The 24,688-nt window shown below is 42.4% G+C and overlaps 1 protein-coding gene across 1 annotated transcript in view; it reads right to left on the reverse strand.

The window, feature by feature from the left end:
• Nucleotides 1–1,383: 1,383 nt before the first annotated feature.
• Nucleotides 1,384–24,688, reverse strand: part of pcdh7b (protocadherin 7b) — a 118,191-nt gene continuing 94,886 nt past the window's right edge. Inside the window, 2 exon segments of the mRNA XM_080903318.1 lie at nt 1,384–5,861; nt 7,128–7,146. Coding sequence (XP_080759444.1) covers nt 5,389–5,861; nt 7,128–7,146 — 492 coding nt within the window. The 3' untranslated portion in view covers nt 1,384–5,388.

The following is a 24,688-nucleotide window of genomic DNA, read 5'->3' on the forward strand; positions in this document are numbered from 1 at the left end:
ACTTTCTCCATGTTATTGAACACTGCATTGTAGTTCTATATAAAGATGCCATTAGCAGTTTGAGTGTGTAGGAGAGGCTGCAGCAGGCTGTTAATCAGAGCGTAGGGAAAGGATTAGAATGGATCTCTAATTACCTAGACTGTAATCGCCTCATATATCAACCCAGACACAAAGGCAAGATTGGAAACCTATACTAAACTATATATGAATATAATACTATCCATAGTGATGACTAGTTCATGTTAATGAGATAACGTTATGTAATTGATTTCTAAAATATCAGTAATAGTAATCAGTTACAGCTACCGAGAAAAATTAAAATGTGAAACATTACAATAAAGATATATATACAATTATGTAAAATGAAACATTCATTGAATTGCTTTGAAACTGCTTGCACTGCAGACTTTGATTGCAGATTCTATTGTTAGACAAGGACAAAAATGTTTCTCATGGCTGGAAATTCAGCAATATTTTACCTGTGAAAAATGAAAAGGGACCTGACATTATTGTGCAGAAAAAATATCAATGTGAAAATGCTCAATTTCAAAGATGTGAAAAGATGTTAATTTTATCCTATTCAGTCACGTGAACTTTTAAAAGTTCTTTATAAAGCAAAGTATAATTAATTACGAATTGATCAAACATAGAAAGTGTAATTATAATAAGAAGAGTTGCAAAGCTTATTATATTTCCTTTTTTTAAATCGCATTTTTAATACCATATGGAAAAGAATAACAGACAAAGCTTCCAAACTCAATTTGACAAATTAATGTTATTCTTCTTTGGAGGATGCAAATTTACAAGATCGTGTTTAGAATATTTAATAGAGCAATCCTCAAAACTATTTTGTAATCCATTTAAAATGTTCTCATAAATTTAAGCTGCATGAATTTTGTTACAACTGGATCAAATGTGTAATGTAAGTGTTGCAAACAGAGTCAAACTAACAAAGAATCATTACCTTATTCTGCAATGAACTTGATCTCTGTGGAGTTAGTCATGTTAATGTTTTGGATGTCGTGTCGACTAATTTCATTTTTCAGCCACAATAAATACATAAATAAACATTTTGTTTTATATAAAGATAAGTTGTGATAAGTAATTTGCTTACCTCATGGTCAAGACTAAAAATGTAAGTTTAGAAAAGCAAAACAAAACTGTAAGATATTTAGTATAGACAGATTATTAGACACTGCCACTGTTATGTGCAACAGTTTGCTAACACATTAGCAATAGCTACCTTTACAAGGTTACAATTCATCTAGCATTGGACAAAAAATAGTAATTGTAGAATTAGCAATTAAATGATCAAAGTTTTGTAATTTTTTTAAACATACACATTAAAAAAAAATGGAATTAAAAACTCTTCAAAGACAGGTGTTGTTTTACCATGTTATATTTTAATTTCTGCAGAGACAAAAATGACAAGCAATTTATTTACACAAACCTGTACAAAAGCAAATTAAATTATGTAAAATATCTCATAAATAGAAGTGGACTTGCGTTCAATACACTTTGCCATGTTCAGCTAAGCTGCGTGCATAGTGACTCATATTAAACGATGATAAATTTGTTCCTTGATTTCTATATCAACATCCAAGTCGCAGGACAAATAGTAATGGTTAATATTACAAATCTCATTACACATTGTGAATGCTATACGTATAGAACAGAGCACAGACTGAACACATACCTCAGGTAGCAACAAAGAGAATTTCAACATAAATCCCACCTGCTATTGTCCAGATTTTTGTACCACTACCCCAAATAAAAACAGTCTATCACCACTCAAAGATTATATGGTGTTGACTGTGCTTCTGCTTTCATTGCTGCTTCTTTTTCAGACACTTGCTCTACAGAGACTTTGTTTTCATTTTATCTGATCTCGAAATGCAAGGCATCACCTTGCAACACCATAGCGAACCCTGTACCGTGCTTAGTTGTAGGACAGGGTTTCATCATCTGCTGATATGCATACACTGTAAATCTTTCTGTACGAGTGTTGTGTTGCATGGCACATCCTGAGGTGTGTGTTCTGTCAGCCACTCTACCTTGCAGCTTTTTCCCTCCACACTTCCATTCCTAGTAAACCGTCACATTAGCATTTTTATCTCTAGGCTCCCTCAACTCTGAGCAGTCAAATGTCTCCAAGCATTTTTTTTTAATTTCTTTTTCCTGCTCTCTATCCTGCTAAGCTTCTAAAATCAGTCCTAGAGCTTGTTTCATGCACAAAGAAGGTTACTTGACCTCGGATGTCACACATGTACATGAGTGGAACACGACAAAAAAATCCATTATATCGTTATTATTTCTACCAACAAGCAACTTTTGAATGTACCCGCACTCATTCGGTAATGCACTAAGCTAGGAATGGATATTTCAACAAGGTAATTGAACCCAAAGAGCAATAGCCGTTTGACTATTAGACCTACAGGCTCACTGACATTTGACTGGTCGTCCTTCAACAAGCCTTTGACATCATGGGATTTCATCTAAGATATGCAAATGTATTTCAGTCCTTAAATGCCACCCCATCTATTTTTGTGTTGCATGTCAACGTAATTGTTTATGCACCATTCCAAACCAACATTTAATCATACCGATTGGTATAAAAAGGCACAATTGCATATTTGCATTCACTCTAGTTTTTTTTTTTTTTTTTGTATGTTTCTTTTTTTTTCCCTTTTTTTTCTTTTTTTTTCACTCTAAATATACAAAGTGGCACCAGGTAAAGAAAAAACACATAGTATACTGATGATCATTTTCACGGCTTTTGACTGTTATTGTGAAACAATATCTGTGAGTTTAAAAAAATCAAATAAAAAAGGAGTATTTTTTAAAAAAAGCAATCAAAAGCTTCAGGTAAAAAGTTGATGAAAAAGAAAACATATGAAAGATATGGGTTTTTGTTGTAGCACGAGGTGAAACAATAATGAAAATTAAGCATGAAAAATGCATGGAGGGGGTAAAATAAATCCACAGCATAGTCCAAATCGATGTACTAAGTTGTCCTACGTAACTCGTGTTTTTAGGTATAACAAAAGCAAAAACGATGAATTTCTGTGTTTACAGGGATAACATTTTTTTTGTACATTTTGTTTTACAGTTTTTTTTCTTCTTCCTTCTCAGTAAGTGAAGTAAGTTCCCATTAAACGTGCAGTAAAAAGTAAGTATTTATGTATACAGTTGATAAGTATAGGAGCACTTTCTTTCAAACAACGAGTAGTACTTACAGACTATAGATTACCGGAAATGCAAGAAAAAGCATCTCCGGTCAAACCAAAGGGGTTTTGCTAACATACAAAAAGTTCCATTGCATCTTTTGCTTTATTACAGTCATGAGATTTTGCACCTCTGTAGCTGCAAAGAAAAAAAAAAGTCACTGGAGACAGGGAGGCACAACATCTCAACATTGTTATGTGTCTGTTTAACTGGTCATAAAGCATCAGCTCTGTGGGTGTAATGGATGTTTTGTTGAGACATCACATTCTTATCGTTCAAACTCAAACCTTCATTTTTAAAAAAAAGAATAGTTCTTCGTGTACTTACAGCAAAGTTCTCTCTGTTTTGTGTCTGCGTGTTATAAAAGAAAAAGAAAAAAGGGAATGCTTCGTATTACTTACGAAGCTTTTGGTTTTAACTGTAACACCAAATTTTTCAGCCTGTAATCCAAAACCCTTCAGGAATCTGCTCATTCAGAAGTTGCGTTTTGATTGTTCTCCATTGAGCTGATTCTTACATTCATGCCCAAAGAGCCTTCGCTGTGTACTAAGGGAAGCGGCATGTACTACTGGTAGAACAGGTCTTAGACAGCCACTTGTGGGTTAATGTCACCTCGAAGGCTTGAGAAGAAGAGAAAGAGAAGTTGATGCTTGTTGGTCACATGTGCATTATGATATTTATTGCTCAGTCCTATCACACAACAACAACAACAACAACAACAAAAAAGAAAATAACAGTTTTTAGAAAAAGCTGTACTTGCAGCTGTTTTTAGGACCAACTAGGCCATGTGTATGCTTCCCCCCTCCCCCCAGCCTATTATTGGTGTACATCTACAGTGGCCTATACAAACACACTATATACTGCATATCTGGCCCGTACACACATACAGTTTCCATTGAACCTTGACAATTTTAATCTCATGCCACACACTGTGCTTACCCAGGATTTTCAATGAGTCAGTATAGCAGCGCCAGCGGCCTCAGTTAAATGAATCTGCCTTTTCTGTATGTGTGTGTCTGCATGTGTGTGTTTGAGAAAAACAGGGTAAGTATCACAACTTGGTATAAATACTAGCATCCCACTAAGGTGATCCGAAATGTACAATTGTGGACACACATGCTGCTCTAGCCAATGCGGTTGTAGACGATGGCTGTAAGATCTTGCATTTATTAGGAAGGTTCGGGTCTCAATCCCGCCAATCAAAGACAAAGAACGAGAGACTGAGGAAAGGTAGCGAGACAAAAGGGAATGAGAGCGGTTAGCGCTGTTGCTATGAGCTGATGTTTATGTACAACGAGTGACTCCTGTAGAGAGCGTGCACACTGGTAGTTTAGAGTCAGTCACTGAAAGTTTGTCAGTCTATCAGTAGGGTTGTAGTCAAACCATGGGGGTTACTGCAGCAAACTGCATTGGCTCCCATTTCCATCCACGAATTCCCACATCGGGAGAGGAACGAGTATTTAAAGCTTAGTCTTTCCCCTCCTTATAAGATTCGAAAGCGGTTGACTTTTGGTCTGCAACGTTTATCACAAACAGTAAAGATGACAGAATCCGTGGTCCGTGTTACACCATGAGACCATGAATTTGTCCAGTATATTACTTCAGCCACAAAACATCATGTCCAGACACTGTTCTTTGAAATTAAAAAAAAAAGGGCATATCCAGACACACTGTAAAGTCAAAATAGTTTACATGTACAGCTTTGTTTCTAGAAAAAACACAAACAGAAAAAAACGATGTGGGCTCTTTTGTATAGCGTCAACTTCAGGGAATGGGGCCCTTAATGAGAACAGGGGTTAATGCATGCATGCACTGTATATGTAAAATGAGCTGATTACTGTACAGACTGACTGTCAGGCAGCAGACTGTGTCCTAAGAGCCCGACTCGCCAGTAGAACAACCTCAGAGAGAGTTGAATCAGTGCCCTCAGCAGTTCTTCCTCCTCCTCCTTTCGTCCAGTTAATGGCCAGAATTAGCACTTTAAAAAAACGGTGACTATGTTTATATATCCACAGGGATTTTTCATTAAGAAGCTGTCGCAAAAAAGTCTTTGGAGAAAGTGTGGCTAAAAGCTTCTAAAGCTGTAATGGTGGTGGGTAAGCAGCTATGCTTATTGTTGTGTTTGAATGCCACACGTTGTGACACACGAGGAGCTCTTCCAGCTCACAGATACACCTCCCGTCGCGTCAGAGTACCACATGTTGTGGGCTTGTACTCCCCGGTAGGTGCAAGGGGGATCTCCTCGGTGGGGTGGCCCAGCACCTCCTCCCCGGCTCCTGGCGAGCCATAGGGAGGCGAGCCGAAGGCCTCATAGGAGGAGGAGGAGGAGGCCATCTTCTTGTTGAGCAGGTTGCGATTGCGGTCACCCATCATGTGAGCAGCGGTGGGGTCTCCGTTGGCCATGGCGGCCATGGCGAGGGTCTCTTGGCTGCCGGGCTGCTCGGCGCTGCTGCTGCCGCTGCCGTTGCCGCTCATGAAAGTAGAAAGCTTTGGTTGTTGGGGGGTGGTGGTTGACTTGGATGGCCGTCGCTCGGGCGACGTGCGCACAGGCATCCAGCAGGAGTCCGAGTGGCCATACTCGTCACATTCCCGCGTGCACTTGCCAGTCATGGCTACGTCAGGCAAGGGCCGGGAGTCTAGAAGAAGCAGAAGAGAAAACCAAAAGTAAGTGACGCTGCTTGTTTTGCTAAAGTGGGCTATTTAATGATAAAACTAACGATGGTAATGACACACTCTCCTACCACTAAGTGTTTGTTTGTGGTATGTGTTACATGATTGGGCTGTCATGAATTCCTTCATTCGATGCGTGAATCTGTAACTTTTCCCTAATGAGGTCATCAACGCATCTGAATGTTAATGAAGAAGGTAGAAAACAATAGAAACTGGTCACGATGGTTGCCAGGCACCCACTTCCACAGCTAATCTGAGTTCCAATTTTTCATCCCTAGTGAGTCCAATAAGGCTTTTACGGAGAGAGGTTGTTCTCGTTTTCATGCAGAACCCATACCACATGACAGAAAAAAGTAAAACCAAAAAAAACCAGAGAAGACTCCACTGGTACGACAACAGCCCCAAACAAAAAAAAAAAAACTGTGGCGTGAATCAGAGTTGAAATAATGTCATGCTTCAAAACGCGCTTGTGCTGAGAGGGGAAGGGAGGAGAGGGGAAGGGAGGAGAGGGGACCAGTGATGAAGATAGAAGAGAAGAGGTCAGTTTACACTTTCGGTGTGTTTAAAGATACAAAATTAAGCCTGCTCTGTGTGGGAGTGTGCTTGGGTGTGTCTCTAATAATCGTGCGGCTGAGGATTTTTGGGAGAAGAGAGCACCGACAAGAGCCTGTTTTCTTATTTTGGTGATTGGCAGACGGCAATCATGCTCTGATCTAAGTAGCTTAATAGCTTTGCGTGGCTCAAGCACTCTGATATCCTCTTAAATTCCGTAATAGGAGTCTTAACAAATTGCCTAGCAGGGCGCTGGCCTCAGATTAACCACGTCTACTGCATTATTGTAGAAAGCAAATTATGTGCTTACAGTGCTAAATCAGGACAACAGGTTGGACAGATATCCTTCTGTCAATAGCTACTGTCAGACTCTGTGAAGTATATTAACCCAAATGCAAAGCAGAGCTAATGAATTGGTTCAATATGAGACCAAAACCGTAAGGAAGGAAGAAAAGGAGGATCCCGAATGCTTAGACGCTACACAGTGCCAAAGGTAACACAAGTGCCGGTGTTATAGAGATGCTGTGTTAATGTCTTTTTATTCATGACCTGATGGAAAGTATGGAAACCCAAAAATCAAGCAAAAGCGTTGGTGAGTGCAAACCAAGCCAAGCATGCCTTTACCTTTAAGAAAAACAACAACAGAAATGAAAAATAAAAGAGTTTGGACCATGGCTTACTTTTAATGCTCTTTTTCTCCTGTAAAAGACAAAAAAAATTTGAAATCAATCGTTATGCCTTTATGTCACGCAGTTTATATATATATATATATATTATATGTACTGCAAGAGAAACCTTGAGCAGCCTTCAAACTGTAACTAAAAGACACGCTGACAGCGGCACAAAAAAGTTTTATGCAGAGCAGACACATGACTGAGGACAGAATGCAGCCGAGACAAGGACAGCAAAGAAAGGGGAGACAGATAACACAGAAATGAGGGTCTTCTAAAGTCCTGCTGATTTGGTTTTCGCCTCATCAAACAAATCACTTGTTCCACTATGAAATTTGCCTCACAGCAAAGCATCTGATAGGACTTCAAGAGTGCCATTCCTACGCTCTCGGAAGCTTATCTTTGTTAAAGATCTGTTTGCGGTCTGTTTTCATGTCGGCGTCAACTGTGTAATGCTAGTCAATATATAGACAAAGCCTCAGGGGCGTAAGCACCGCTCGGCAATAAGAAACTCAAATAACCAAATAAAACAAATCTTTGGGTTATTTTTCCACGTCTGAGGGCTCACAATACAAGTATTCGCGCCTAATGACTTGTAAACAGCTAAAGAAATTAGAAGAATGGCGTGGAAAATAAGTGAAATAGATGCGAGCGCAATCACAGTTAATGGCGGCTGATGTGTGATGCAAATGATAACCTTTGCTTCAGATCGGCACCGTGTTTTCTTCCTCCCTCCCTTCCTTCCTTTTCCCTGCCTCACAGCTATCAAGGAGATAAGTGGACACCAAGTACTGATTGTCTCGCTCATTTACACATAGGATTGAGCCATTAAGCTACCCACAATGCACAGCAGCTCTCTCGGGGCCCGTTTCGTGGCCCTGCTCCTGAATGCTCATCCAACTGGATTCTCACCTCACTCACATTCAGGCAAACTACTCCACAAAAAAAACAAAAAAACAGCAGGGCAGGGAAGACCACTCGCTACCTCCAGCTCTCGTGGGTAAGCAGTCAACCTTCAGCAGCACCGTCTCTGCCGCCCTGCGCAGTGAGATGCTGAGGTAGTTAGCCAGTGCTCAGTGTGTTGTGCACACTGTAAGGAGGCTGATTTTCTAGCTATGGTCCATTGACTCTGCAGGCTTGCTAAAAATGAAGACATTTCCGACTGAGCTAATGAATTGGGCTGCTACATCAAAGCAAAAATACTTTTTTTTCCCTTCTTCTTCTCTCTTTCTCCCTTCACGAGCGTGACCTCCCCCAGAGGTTGGACCATCAATATGAAACCATTTAAATCCATCTGTCCTTTAGCTTTGGACAAATAAGTGCGCCGGAGCCGGGTTCAGCTGAGAGTAGTTCCTCCACCTGCTGGCTGAGGCCGTGCTAAATGAAATCTAGCATCACGTTGATTGTTTATCTTACCGAGAAGAGACAGAAACATTATTCCTTCATTTTCCCACTTATGAGCCCACGCTGGGCCGCTCGATTCCTACTCACTCGAAATCTTAAGGATGTAAATCTGAACAATGAAAGCTGAAAAATAAAATAGTGTAATTATTGCCAGTTTGTTTCAATGGAGAGGACGCGCTGTGCTGCTTTCCATACACACACACGGGGCCCTTTCAAGAGCCAATTCAGAAATGAGGTCGTATAGAATATCTTCAAAGGAAAAGCCCTTGAGCCCACACAGCAGAGTCGCTGGCTTTTTGCTACAATATTCGCAAACGTCCTCCGCACCCACGCTTGCTGACCACCATACGACACAATGCAAGTGGGTCAGATCTGGCGTGTTAAAAAAGCCTACTGCGACACTGAGAGCCAAACAAGGAGGCCTCTCCATCCTGGGTCACATCCCTAGGGCTCAGACCTTTTATTTTATTGTTGTTGCTTTTTTATATGGGGATCCAGAGCTAGAAAACTAGTGTGGATGCCCACTCTCTACATGGCTGGAAGACAAGAACTTTCAGCCGAGTGGAGGCTGGTCTGCTAATAATGGCCACGACTTACATTCGCTCAAAAGGAGGCTTCTGAAGGATGAAGGGAGGAGTGCCGATAATGACTCGGGGATTGACAAGAGCCAGAAGAGGAACAAAAGTGCCGAGATGCCTCAGTACAAGCGACGCTCTGAGATGTCAGTGCCCCATGCTGCGCGCACATTTTTAAGGGGTATAAAAAGAAGACCTCCTTCAGCTGTGCAGGGAAAAAAGAAGCAGGCTGAAAGTGGGCCAGCGGCTGCACCAATCGTCGAGCTGCGGCTTTTCTTTAGTCAGCCACCCCTATCAGCTGACTAGCTTACACTTTGGGTATTTCAAAGAGCCTACGCTGCTTGGGTACAGTAGCGATTTGATGCGGTGTCTTTAGCGCTTGCTAAGATGTTGCAGTGGTAGTAAAAAAAAAAAGAAAAAAAGAGAAAAAAAACAGAGCGCCAGACTGTCCGGGCATTTGCACACACTTTACAGATTAAAATTTGTTCTGTTTTGTTTATGTCAGAGTAGCGTATTGCGTGTTTTCACTACAGCGTGTCAGCGAGTTCATGTGATGGTCACTTTTTTTTCTGCAACAATCTCTGAGGCTTTCTCATTTCTGGCCAGCAGATTCAACGCAAAAAGCCAAAGCAAGGGATGGAGGGAAAATGAGGAAATAAAATAGAGATGATGCGCCTGCACGCATTTTTTTCTTCTTTTTCTCTTTGTATGTGTGTCTACTCTGTGTCTTTGACAGACATTGCACTTGGCTGGATAGCAGATAGGGGTCGGAGCGGAAAAAGGAGGCGAAGGGCATGAGGGAGAAGACGCAGACAGGGATGATGTAGAGAGCGAAGGACAGGCAGAAAGAGAATAAAGGAGAGTGATAGAGAGTGTGTGTTTGTGTGTGTGCTGAGTATAGCAGGGTCGGGGCATGGGAGAAGGAAAAACAGCAGACTGACTGGAGAAGACAGCATGGCTGCCTCTGGGCCGTCACAGGCCAAACATACTGCCAAAGAGAGCAGTTCAGAGGAGAAGAGAGTAGGGGAGACAAGGGGGAGATGAGGAAGAATTGAGGACATTAGCAAAGACAGGAAAGGGGGGGAGATCGCAGGAGGATAAAGAAAGGCCAGAAGAATAAAACAGAATATGTGGTCTAGTGTAAATAGTTCCTGGTATGCCACTCCATGTCTGTTCTAGCAAGCGCACATTAACTCATCAATCCAAAGCCTTAATTTAGCCCGTTTCAAGCTTCGGATTATTCCTCTAAACAATGAGGTCCTGTGTGCAGCCAGATGCAAGGCGCCACTCACCTCTCTTCTAACTCAACCTAATGTGCTTCTGTCTCACTCTCCTTTATTAAGAAGGCAAAAAAGGAAGGCTATGACCTCCCAAATGCCATTTACGCCCGTCCACATGATTTCAATTTCTCGATTAAGACAAGAGATAAGAGAAAGATTTCAGGGCCTTGAAGAAGGTGTCTGTGTGTGAGAGCAGAGTCTAGCCTAGAAACGGACATGTGATTGCCCTGCAGCCCTGGTGAAAGGCCCTCCCTGTATCGACTTTTCTATTTTTGCAATCACGGCGCACAGTGACGACGTACGTTGCCGGGTGTCGTTGGAGCAGCTTTTGGAAACGCTCTGGTGTCTGTGAGGAAAAATGCAAAAAAAAGAAGGGGGGACAAGTGTGAAGGGGTACGAGGAGACAAGAAAAAGTGGAACAAATGAGCCCGAGTTAGGGATCAAGCATTAAAAAAAACAACAACACCAAAGAGTGCTAGCGTTCCCCCCACAGTTGCTCAGCAGTCGTCTTTCTTGTTTCCCTCTTTCTACTCGTTCGCGCCTCTAATAGGGTCCCATTTAATTAGCTGAAAACTTGCCGACTAATTATGGCACAGAGCGAGTCTCTCCGTGTTTGGCGGTCTCACTTTTTTTTTTGCAGGGCCCCTGTGGCACTGCCTTGAAGCTGAGAGGTCCTCAGCATCAAAGGCAGATGGGTAGACAGCCCTAGCTGCAGATATAATCCAACCAAAGGTGGGTTAGAGAAGGAGGTTAGGGGGTAAAAGAGAGGAAATGGAGAGCAAAAAAAGAAGGAAAGAAAAAAAGAAAGAGAAGAAAGAGGGAGAAGGGTCTAAAAGGAGAAAATAAGGTGAGGGAGGAAATGTTCCTGGGAGAGAGGCGCGGCGAGAAAAAGGAATAGGTGCTAAATTATTAACGCGGCGACGGCGAGTTCAGACAGAACAATATCCACAGGAAAAAGCGATATTTGTCTTTCTCTTGCTGAGATGTTTGCCAGACAATTAAGGAGGGATGGAAGATAAGCAGCGGCGCAGGGGAAAACGAGAACAAAAAGGGAAGTCCTGGGGAGTAATGACCTTTGAGAACCCGAGACGTGGTGTGCGCCGCCGGCGGCAGCGGCATTAATTGACCGCATTAACATCAACAGCGGATACTTCTTTTTGTTTTTTTTTCTCACCCCTCTCAGTGGCATCTAACCCCCCAGTTAAAATCCTGCAAGTGGGAGGCCGCTTGGATCGAAAGAGCATAAAATAACAAATTTCCCATCCTGTAATTACCATTCTACAAATGACTATTAGTGTTATTAGTAGTGTTATTAGTACTTTTATGCAAATCAGGCACTCTTCCTGAGCCTACTTGACCCACATGTGGCCTTTTTCTTCATAACCGACATCTTTCTGCCTTAGCCGTGCTGCTCGTAGGCCGGTTGGAGGAAAGCTGTTGAATGTGGCAGCAGGTGTATTCTGCAGCTCCCTGTGCCTCTTGAAGTATTTACTACCTGGGAAGAGCAACTAAAGGAATATTCTGGATCACCCTCTGCCTCACCACCACCAAAACCTTGCCTTGAGAGGTGCAAGACAAGCTGGAGGAAAACCTGACAGTAAGAGGGGAGAGAAAACATTCAGACATGAGCATAAAGCTCTGATCAGGTTTCGCAGTGAGCTGTGGCCTCCCTTTTCCTCATTTCCCTAGATACCTAACCTCTGCGGTTAACAGTGTCGTAAACATTTGAAAAGATATGCACACAAAGCCATCGAGAACTTATGGGAGGATCTTTTTTCTGGGTCACCGTATAGACAGGTAGAAGATATCACCGCTTTCATTTCCATTTCATGTTTGCAGCCTGCAGTCTATACGCTAACAAGCACTACAATAACGCCGCAAGTAGGCATTATGGGTATGATATGGACTGCTTTTCTCTTTCAGCAGGGTCAATACTCTTTCCGCAATAATGAATGTACTGTGGCTTGCTCCTGAGGTAATTAATTCAGGAGAGATTAACTAGCATAATTTCATTCTGGTGACGATCTCTCAGCCAATTATCAAATGCAGCCTCGCGCTCTCCCCCTACCCTCTGCACATGTTCTCCCTCCCTGGGTCTCTGCCTCTCTCGGCCCATTTGAACACTCAGCACTCAAAGCCAAAGACCCCCATAAATAAAGCGTCCCAGCCTGTCACGCTCCCTCATTCATCTTGCGATCACGCAGACTTGTGTGCAAGTGCGCATACGAGCGCAGGCTCTTTGTACAGCAGGTGGTTGTCATGTTTGGCTGGGAGCATATTCGCTCTCTCTCTCAGGTAAAAGCCACATACATAAATGTAGACACAACAAACTGTGTCATCTGTGCACTTCTGACCCAACTATCTATAAGGAGAGCGACTGCAAGATGATGTGGCGAGGAGAGGAGGCGAGTGACTCATCCACGCTCCTAATAAGACTGATGATGCTGGCTTCCTGCCATTTACACACACACACACACACACACACACTGAAGTCTACTGAAACAACTCAAAAACGCTTCCAAGCTACGCCCAGCACACCCAGAATCTTACAAAAAGGCGATTTTCTCATCGGGCTTCATATTAGCAGTGCAGCAGTTATAATCACCTTTACAAGCTGCGACTCAACACATTCTTATACGCAGTTTGTTTCCGCTTGAAAAACACCCAATTACGATATATAATAAAGTATTACCACCATTTTGCCCAGCATGCTACTCTGAGCTCACACAGAACACTCTGGAAGCCCCGTGTGAGGATTAGAATTAGCCGCTCTGCTATGGTGAACACATGCAGCACATGCTAGCCACCGATAAAACAACAACTCGGCAGCGCGCTCACACAGGCGCTGGCGGTTTCTTTCCCGCCGTAGCAAACTTCACAGAAGCGTTTCGGGTTATACCTAAAATGAGAAGACTAGCGTGCTACGTCACCTAACAGGGCGGACACAAGAATGCACATCGGTGTACAAAATGGCAAGAGCTCACTAGGCAGCTGCGAGAGTGTTAGCGAGGGTTTAAATAAGTTAAAAATGTGTGTTTTCCTTCAGTTTTTTTTCCTTACTATTCCTATAAATTATCCCCCCTCTCTCTCTCTCTCACACACACACACTCCATCCCAGCCGCCCCTTCTCTCTCTCTCTCTCTCTCTCTCTCTCCAGTCTTTAGAAAAAGAAGTGTCATTGCTTCCCCTCCACTGTTACTCTTATCGCACACTCCCAGACACACTCACACAATAGCCTGTTTTACACCATTAAATGGTTATTTGTCAAAATACAATTTCAATTAAATCCTCCCTAAAATAAAAAAAAGAAGAAGAAAAAAGAAAACTCTGTGATTTGTGCTTTTTTTTAGTGACTGTACTATTAAAAAAAAACATCTAAGTCATAGGATTTCATGGACGTACTGTAGGTCCACATGGAGAAAGAGCTACACACTATAAGCAGGCTGTTGCTCAGAAGATGGGGACATTTGAGAAAAAAAAATCTATATAGTTCTCTGATACGGTTTAAAAAGAACACATTTCATGTTCAGCGCACGTTCTTTAAGAGAAAGTACAATATCTTACCACGTGGCGAGGACGCGTGCACGTCAGAATTATTCATCCCGTTTGCTAGAAAGATTCCGTGTGACCCACATATCTCAGATTGTGTTCATGCATTGCGTCATCTTTATTTAAAAAAATAAACGACCCTATTTTAAATAACAAAAGACCGAAAGAAAAAAAAAAGCCCAGATAAGTAATCTCCGCACGAAATGTCTAAAACAAAGGCTCCACTTGTAATAAGTAGTTAGCAGCAGCAGGCGAGCTAGTTAGCTTGTGAGTCAGCCAAATAACACCTACTATCTACCACTCTTGTCATCCTGTGTGTGGTAATTAGCTCTCAGCTGCTAGCACATTCTAGGCCAGAGTGAGCCGGGCATGGTGAGTCACCACCTTAATGGAAAGCTAGTGGTGGAAATGTGGAGGGTGTAATTATGCTGACCTAAAGGGACAGGCTTTCAGTTTTTCACCATGTAGGCTCATAAACAGGCAAAGTGAGCTCCACTCCGGGGCAGGAAAGGCAAATTATCTGGGGCCTGTGTTTCCCAGAGGGATTTGTTTTCGGTGTTTCAGCAGGTCCTGAAAACATGATGGACTTCTGTGTTCTACCTAAAAAACTCTGAAGGGAAACAGAGCTGACCAGGTTCTGCTGATTTAAGGAGGATTAAAAGTTGGCTTTCTTTCTTTTTTCCTTTTTTTGGAAAGCCGAGCCTATTAGCGAGTGCAATTCTGAGCGGGCGGTGAATACTGTGCATGTTAAACTAATAGCAGATTCAAAATCTACTTTATAACAAAGGTTAGAAAATGATGTGATAATGATCTGATTGGTTGGGACACCTGTTGCTGTGTCCCATGGGATCTCGTTGTATGTCGTTTTGGCTACTTATCCTTTCCCTCTAGTTCGACTTTTATTTTTAAGGATATGTGAATGTAGTAATGCTACAAGACATAGTCTTACACTTTAATGACCTGGGAAACCAAATAAGCGATCAGACAGATTTCGGAGAATTTCCCCCGCAGAACAGGCAGAACACCTACTGGGAAGGTTAAAAAACAAACTGCAACAAATGGCTGTGCAGAGTGCAGCCCCTGATGAAAGTGCTAAAAGGATGTGCCAGTCAGCAAATAGGTTCTCTGCTGTGCAAAACCTCCCGCAGTGTTTGAGTGTTCAAGAATGAAAGCGAAAGCCTCAGTGACAGCATTAAGGCCTCATCCCAGACTATGGCAGACATCCAGTGAAAAGGTCCTAATAAGCCACTTCTGCATACTGCTTATATGTACAAAACATATCCAGATGTACCGTGCACTGACAAAAAGTCACTTATTTCAACAGAAGAGCTCAGTGGGAATGGAGAGCTTTGATTTCTTGAGTGCCTTAAGCACTCTCCAGCTACTCTTGCTCGGGCTGAAGCTCACAGCGATACAGCCTGATAACGCCAAGGTGTCCTGGATTATAGACTATCTCGCAGATAGGCCACAGTTTGTTCCCTTCTGGAGCAATATATTGGATTTGCTTCTGCAGTGAGGCACCGTGCTGTCGCCTGCCTTATTCGCAATCTATCTTTTGACTCGAGACTCAACTGTGGGTCAAACCACCTCCAGATTTTCACTGATGATTCCTCCATTATGGAGTGCATCCAGAGAAGAGGAGAGATGGTGGGGTTGGTTGACAGTCTGTATCTGTTGCATGTGAATATCTGTATGATACAAGAGGCAAACAAAGAGTTTTGATCAGAGATGCCAAACATGGCCCGGAGGCCACAATTGGTCCAATAAAGACAGCAATCGAGCCCCATTGAACAGCATTATTGGAAATTTTGGACTTTTAACTGTATTCTTAAAATTTTTAACACCTTATCTTTACTGATAAAGACCTCCCACTTGCCCATTCATGCTACACCAGAGTAATTAGGTGATGCATTTAAAAATAAAATAACACTGTGTAACCACTGCACACTATGCATTGCACACATGGCTACACTTTTTTTGTAATTTTACAGGTTTATTTCTTACAATTTAGGAGTCGAGCTGACAGATTTCTTTCATTAAGTACAGCACATTTTGTTATCTTGTAGAAAACACTGAATCTGCACTACTTTTTCTTATATTAAGATATCTCAAGGATTCCATGTGTAACTAGACTTCTTTAGACGAACAGAGAAGGGGAGTTTCTGGCCCATTTTAGATCAAAGTGGGCTGTATGTGGCCCACGATGTAAAATGAGTTTGACATCACTGGTTAAGATGAATGAGGCACAGTGACACCTGTCGTCAGCACAGCATATGTCTGTGTGATATTTTTCTTTGTGACTTTTTTTCTCATTTGAAATGTAACATATATTACCCCACGCACAGCTGGAAAGCTGCGTGTGCAGTACCCGTGTCTTCTCCCTAGAGGTTTTGCATGTTGGAGCAAATTATTCAGGAGGAAGAAGCAAAGCGTCAATCCAGGCATTTCTATCCGGTGCTTCTGCGTCACCAGCTGAGGGGAGTGTCTGTAACAGTGGCACACCACGTTTTAAACTTTCATCACCACATGTCTTTTCAGCAATAAGTGCCACAGGGAGACAACAAGGTTCTTCTTAGTCATCGCTTAAAAGTTGCTTTCCGTCCCTGCATCTCCAAATCTAGACGTGAATGCATGTGACACGTTAACATTTGGACGCGTCACAGTGGTGAACAAGAAAAGGCTCAGAGCGGAAGTGAAACTTGCTCTGGATTTAAATTACTACCGATGCCCTGCCTTCAACTCGCAAAGCACACCCCTTTTAACTGGCAGTTTAGCAATATAGAACATAGTGCCACAGCTGGAGCCATACATAGTGTATTATTTAAAGCACCAGGGGCCCAATTTGTCACTCTGGCGGGCTCATCACAGGCGAACATCCTTTATGAAATGCACTTTTCACGCTGCCTGTCAGAGGGATCAAAGCAGCCTTGGCTGTTTCTCCCTCTTCAGATTCTCTGCTCCGATTCCCACTGACAAAATGAGTCAATTTAAACCAAATGGATCCCCTATCAAAATAAAGAGAGTGCATGAGATAGAAAGATAGCAAGAAAGACAATCATTTCACAGGCAGATGAAGTACAGACAGGTGGGCAGCCACTAGTGAACATCTACTGTCTAAATTGTTGGATGTGGGATAGAAACGCTATCATTACAGAAGGACATGGAAAAACAGCCTTTTAGCTACTATTGATAGCATAGCTCATGTTGCTTAAACTTTCAAATGTTGCAAAGATAAGTGGCTAGTTCAGTGGGCATTTGGTCACGGACAAAGGTGGGGAGCACTTCAGTGAATACACAGAGCCAGTTAGATTTGAAAGCCCCTAAAAAAAGCAGGAGCAGAGTACTAACTTGACACTGATATGCAATTATTGAGAACTCCTGTTGATACTTTGTGCAAATATTACTGATTGAACCTTAAAGAGCCACTTGAGAACCGCAAATTAATGCCAGAGAGTTCAAAAGCCCCGCGTTCACCTCAGCATTCTGTACTTTAATAGAGTATCATATGAGCCAAAAATAAAGTGACATTAAATGACAGAGTCCATAACATGACTTCACTATGCCTTTTCTCCTCTGCCTTTGAAGCACTGAAAACATGCTTCATTATTCACCCAGCCTGACAGGCCTCTTCTTTTCTTTTTTTTTCCCCTCAACCCCCTTTTCCCCAACCACCATGCCTCCCCACCCCCTTTTTAGCAAAGCTCTCGACCAATTGATTTTTCCTCTTTCCTCTGTCTGTCTTTTTTCCCCGTCCTTGATTCTAATGCTTCTGGGTTGTGGGAAATATTTATTCACATTGATCGACGACAGAGCTGATGGGTCTTTCATGAGCGTCAGAACTCAAACTGTTTTTGTCCCACCGATGTCTCCAAATATCAATCACCAGTGGGAGAAGTGCAGGCTGGACTGCAGATTAGGGCAATAAAGCCCCAGAGGCCAGACTCATTTTCCAACAACTGAATAGAGAACAGAAAAATATACACCAAAACACCAGCCGTCTGACGAGTGATGGAGCGTTTGTGGATTCTGCGATGATTCCTGTGAGCTGTCACTCGTCAGAGACAATGTTTTAGGGGACAAATAGAACTTCTCTAAGAATGATTGAAATACCCGAAGCAAATCCATACAAGTCTGTCCTGAAGGTGCAGAATTGTTTGGGTGCTATGCATGAGGTGGTACTGGGGGCCAGAGGGAGCATTCTGAAGATAATTCCTGCATCTGCGTGGTCTCCATTAAAAATGCAGCGCCAACAGGATATTTTCTGCATCAAATTTTCATACCATCAAGCAGTCTCGACAGCCCTGTCTCACACACACACACACTCTGCTAAAATGATGAAATTCTTAAAGCGTGTGACTCTCTCCCTCCCGCTCTTGATTTTCTTTGAGGGACACAGACCAAGTATTGTTTTATGGTTCATCGACCGTATGCCATGTATTCTTATTCTTACCTTTTCTTCAGCCATGCTTTACGTTGGTGTTTATCGTCTCTCTTGCATGTGCACATAAAAAACTTTGCAAATGTCTTGAGCTGCCCTTCATTTCCTTGTCTTTTGCTAGTAAAATCGGACAAAAGAGTGATTTATTGAAAAAAATACATAAATGTAAAGACAATATATGAGGCAAAAACAGAGTCTGTGCTATTCTAACCAGCTTAAAAGTCAATATTTTTTCCACCATCTTTATTCTTTGATACATGCCATAAACAACATCTAAAGTGATGATGACTGTGATGATCCCTGTGTGATCAATAATGCTGAGGTCTTGGTTCTGGGGAGGCCAATGCACGACTGATAGTAGTTTTATGTTTTTCTATCCAGGTATGCTTTTACTGCTTTAGCAGTGTGTTTGGGATCAGTGTTGAAAAATGATGCCATGGTTTTTGCCAATCAAATGCTTCATCTGTTCATAACCACATGTACCAAAATCTGATTGTATCCATGTTCATAATTCCAGCACAGCTTCTTTGACAGCCACGTGAGCCACATGTCACTGAGACCATTTCTGAGAAAGCTTTAGTAAATATTAGATGGATTAATGTAAGAGCCAGATGCATCTCTAAGCTCCTGTGTCTGGTCTTTCCTGTTTCTTAAGGACACAACTTTCAGATATGTTCATCTACTTTAGGTAGTTTTTTAGGTCTGCTATGCACTTGTCCAGTTGTCTCACATTTCTTAAGGACAGACTGCACACCATGCCAAAATATGCCAAGTTTTCAGCGAATATCTCTTTGGGAACCCCTTTGTCGGTACAAAAAGTACCATTTCATGTCTGTCAAACTGTATTATTCTTTGATTTCTTCACAGATTCAACTAAAGAAATGGGATGTTAGTAATAAGGTGGCTAAATACACAAATTAAAAGATACAATTTAAACCAGTCAGTTGTCTGCAGTCATATGTAGACACAACACTGCTTCATCCCTTGAGTTAAGTGCCCTTTTAAAGCTTGAATTATTCATAGGTTAGTGTGAGTTAGTTTAACAGACATTTTCTGAAAATGGTCACGTACACGGGACTTAAATTGAGTGAAAAAGCAGCCAATGTCTAAAGAGAAACTTTAAAAGACCAAAAAACTATCGCTTGGGGCTACAAGACTACTACAAGCAACAATTGTAGGAAAGTCTGGCTCCTTGGAAACAAAGCAGAGAAATGAGATGAGGTTGCTCAAGACTTTTGCACATAGCGATAGTACACGCACTCTTCCCCAGTGAGGTTAAATTACTATTTTCACATCATTTGTCGAACCTGTACTAGTATTAAGTGACAGCTTCTAATTCATACGTAGGGAACAATATGTGTGCTACATGTGAAATGAGCCACATATATGTAAATGTAAATAGTCTTAAACCAGTCCAATGACATAATATACAGTAACATCAGCAGCCAAGCTAGTAAACACATTATGTCTAATCCTCATGAATATCACGACCCGTGCTGACTCAACTGCTCCTTTCGTATTTTCATATTCATATTCTGCTGTCACATCCGAGGTAAAAGCACATCATTTCAGCAAAATAAAACTCTGCGAATCCCCGTTTCACCAATTGCTGAACGCAAGGTCATATGTAAATAGGCTTCGCTTGCAGCAAGGTAGACAGAGGCATCACCATCCGTGTCAGCGTCATAAAAAATGGCAAAAGCCTTGTTTGATAAATATGCCTGGCGCACAGTCACACGCATTCCCTTGGCCTAAGCAAATAATATATAAGGAAATAGAGAGCTCTGGAAGTTTCAGCTCTGTGCACGGGCTATGAAGACGTATGTTCGTTTCATCCCCATTATAACCACAACAGATCACATGTTCTCCTGTCATGTGTTGAGACCAGATACGATTTGAGCTCTATTAAAAGCGTTATCATGGAGAACGCAGAAGAGAAAGAAGTTACAGTTGCAGTGGTTGTACCGCGATATTAAACTCATAGTACTCTGGAATTATCACTTTCCATACACATAGATAGATCAGAAAAGGAAGAAAAAAAACCCTTTTGATGACTCCTAACTTAATTCTCACAAAGCTGACAGAGAATTCGCTTTCTATCCAGTTCACTGGATGAAAGATTAGCATTGTCTTTGTCCTGCGATGAAAAGAATTCACTAAGACTAGGACAGAGCAGATGAGGCTGCACTATAGCATATACAATGAGGAAGCAAGTGAGTCATATGAGGTTCTGGAGCCACGAAAGGGCATGCTGTGTTAATACCTGATGAGCGAGGGGGAAAAAAAGTAATAATATGTATTTACTTCCTTTGTTTTCTCTTGAGAATGGAATAGGAGGGCGGCTGTTGAGTTACAGTGGAGTGTGCAGCCAAATTAAGAGACTGGTAGGGAAAGAGTGAGAGATGCAAGTGTGTATGCGAGAGTGAGAGACACACAGACAGAGCGAGAGAGAGAGACTGGTAATATGCTTGGGAATTTAATAAGGCTCAGCGCTCCTCAATAATATCACCCGCTTCACAGAGTCCTCTGGGAAACATGAAATGTGCCGATAAAGGATGATGCCTCCCTCTGACAAACGGGGTGTGCTAAAAGCGCCGTGGAAAAAAAAAAAGAAGAAAGAACGAAGGAAAAAAAAAACTGCCACGTGTCGCCGCAACAGCTAGCGCAGTATGCTAATGCGCCCCAGGCTACACTTTAAAGAATTATTCACTCTCTACTCCTTACGCTGCGATTCTCCAAACTTCCCTTCTTTAAGGTCACACATGCTGCACACTTATTCTGACTCCAGCTGAATATAGTCAGCTTTGTTCACTGTTAGTGGACTTGAGCGGTGGATGCAAGAGAGACCCAACCCGCCCCATCCGCATTTCGAACCTTTCTGTGTAATACAGAGGAAAACTCTGATGTGTAATTTTAATTGTTAAGCTCTGCTTTTGTTTTGTTTAGCAACGCTCTTTTTTTTTTGTTTCTTAAAAAGCCTCTAATGGTGGGTCATTCTGTTGATCACAAAAGATATTTTTCAAAAACACGATTAAATGAATACCAGCGCAACATTCATTTGGACTAATGCTGATAATTTATTCACTGTTAATTTCCTTCACTGGCAGTTTATGCCAAAAATGACCACAGCCATTCTGCAGTCAGAAATTCTACCCAAATGTTTGACCATTCTGATGACAAAGTATTTTAAAAAACAGACAAAACTGCCAGGGGGAAAAAGTGAAGCCAAAGCTAATGTGCCTTAAACGTGCAAACTATCAGATGGCGATAGCTGTGGCAATAGCCCTACAGGAAAAAACGTCTCTCTGTCTTGACCACTTTAAACATGGCTCCTACTCAGGCTCACTCGTTCATTTTGGGTGATAATGCATAAAAACTTCACGTCTATTTTCTAAATCTTGGTCATGCAATGTTTGAAAATTAATTATCTGCATAGTCTTTGGCTAATATTTCAGTCACAAGTTGTTAGCCAGTGATTGTACGGTTTCACAGGCACACCCCTTCTCATTATAGCCGTTATTTTTGCATGCAATATCGTGATGGCGGGAACTCTCATCTTGATGTTAAAAAACGGTATGACATCCATGATTTATAATATGGAGGGAGGGGCTTAGGACAGAGAGGGAAGAGATGTTTTTTTCGTCTGAGTAACTCAGTATGTGAAAAGTGTCCATATACTTTTGACATTACAACGTGCATCTCCTACAGTCGTAGACTGAACAAAAGAAGTGGATACAACCACCATGATCTCACTCATTAGCTTATGGGCTAAATGGCATTTTACTAAATAATGGCCTTATTCTGAAAAAGATCCAAAGCACACTGACCAGGAAGACCGGCATCATCCTGACCTTAAGTGGTATTTCATGCTGGAAGTCCACCGTATGTTTACAGGCAAATAAGCACTGAACTGAGTGGTTTCATTGAGTATTTCAGAATTTCTGCTCAGTGTGACTTTCACAGACTTTCCTCGAGTCGCATTTTAGGTGCGACCCTACTCAGGTATGTCAAACTCAGACTGTTCATGTTGACACCAGCACAGCTGAGAAATGTACCCCCACCCCTTCCATGACCTGTCATGTCCTGTCAAACGAACAGAGAAAGACAGCCTCTCGCTCTGTTGATTCCTGTGACATTTACATACCACACTGTCTAGTAGTGTAGGAATCACCCTAAGGCTATACCAGGCCTTAAATTTAGGACAGGCACTTCTTTTTCCCTTTTTTTTTTTTTTTTTTTTTTTTGCAGTTGCCTTACCCAACCACCACCACCACCCCGTAGCCCCATCCGCTCTCTTGTCACTACCTCACTGGGACCTGCTCACGCTTGACAAGAAGAACCCCAAACATGTACCTTGCTCCACTGCCGCCAAAACGGCCTGCTGGCTTTCAGACAGGGGGACGCAAAGCGTGAAAGGGGAGAAAAAACATGCCCCATTTCTCTCTTCTTTCTCCCCCTTCCACCTTCCCTCCCTCTGCACAACTGAGCAGACGTTGATGTTCCCATTTTTTTTAAAGCATCTCTGTCTATCAAGGCTCACCTGCTCTTTTGTCTTCCCTAATCCGTTCTCTTACACTTGCTCAATTTCCCCTCCTTTTTTTCCCCTTCTTCCCTTCAATAACTTTCAATATTCCCTCGTTGTCGTCCCTGTAGTCACTCCCGCCCCCCGCCCCCACACCCAACCCTCATTTCTCTCATTATCTGCCTCTGTCTCCGCTCATCGGCCAACGACTCCCAATTGGCAAATTCATGAGATTGATCATTTTTCCACGGGTGGGTGGATTTACTAAAAGGGAACCCCTCTCCCCGCCAATCCTCACCCACCCTCTTCTCCCCACTTCCTGGATTCCTGGATACATGCGAGTTATGTGGCACCCACAAACCCAGCCGGTGAGGCTCTGAAGCCATATCACTTAACATGCACTGGGCTCAACTCCCAGGAGGAGAGCGAGAGAGAGGAGGAGAGTCGGAGAAGAAAGCGGAGTAGATTCTCAGCGGAATACTAATAAAGTGGAGCACTTGAGAAAAAGGAGCGGAGAAAAGACAGCGGCAGCATTCCGGTGCTACGAAATTACCACTTAATTTGATTCAATACTGTAGCATCTCGGATTTGTATTCTTCTTATGTTTACGCGTGCCAATGTGCGCGACCATTTGCGCGAATACCGTGTACGGGTGCATGTAAAAAGTGTGTCCACGGGCATGTGGAGATACGGAGTTATAGAACTCTCCACTTAAGATATTCATACGCCTTTGGGGACTCTGGGCGCTCCATTCTCTCTCTCTCTCTCTCTCTTTTCGCCTTTAATGTCTGCACGCATGCGAGTGTGTGTTCTCACAAATTTATGTGTGCCAGAGTTTGGTCGGCTTCTCTGATGGAGAGCGGGGTTGCATTAGCATGATTAAAAGGACAGTAACAAATGGCTGCTGTCTGAGAGAAGCCATGTGACTATCACAAGAGGATATAGGCCAAGTATATCAAGACACACACACAGATCCACACAGACACCCTGATGATTTGATGTTAGTTCTCGAAGAGATGGTGGGCTGGGAGTTCAGCACACACTCTGTCTCTCACACACACACAGAAATATTCAACAGCGTCTCACATTTTGATATTTTCCTTGATTGCATATGTTGTGTACAGTATTGTGAGACCCGGCGTGTGATGCCAGTGTGTTCAGATTGATCAAATATTAATGCACATGCGGTCTCTGGTGAAGCCTCATTATCACAATTTCTTTTAGGAGAAGAATACAGAATAGAGAGTTTCTTTCATTGCTACAACTGCTGAGTTGCAGGCAAAGGCGCTCTCTAAAAATAGCCCCAAGGTTTCATCACGTGCCGTAACCCACCCACCACCACCATCACCACTACCACCACCTACCCTTTCTATCCTATTTTTCTGGGTTGAAGTGCTGGTGATGGAAAAGTACATTTTCCATACTGGTTCCGCACATTATTATTCACTCGCGGTATTAGATGATTTTTCTTCTTTGCAACTTTTAATCACTTAGCTTGAGAATTATTTTCCTGCTGCCGGGAGGTTCATTTGTGCGGCTTTCAATATCCTTTCTCAAAGTCATCAATTCCTGCGTATCGCTCGGCTAATGCGAACCCGTGGCTCTGCAGCAAAGCCTCGCCGGCCAAGTGAGCTGGCTTCCAGTTCCACTCAGGGAGCTAAGGAAGAAGCTATCACCTTTTTTCATGTTAGCTTAGTGGAAAGAACGTGTTTCTGTCTTTTCCTGTGGCAGCATTCAGCTGGCTTTCATTAATATTGGAGGCAGAGGAAGCGAGGGAGTCAGAGAAAAAAGATTTTGCGGTA

This window comes from Rhamphochromis sp. 'chilingali' (assembly GCF_963969265.1).
Source record: "Rhamphochromis sp. 'chilingali' genome assembly, chromosome: 1".
Classification (NCBI taxonomy): Eukaryota; Metazoa; Chordata; class Actinopteri; order Cichliformes; family Cichlidae; genus Rhamphochromis; species Rhamphochromis sp. 'chilingali'.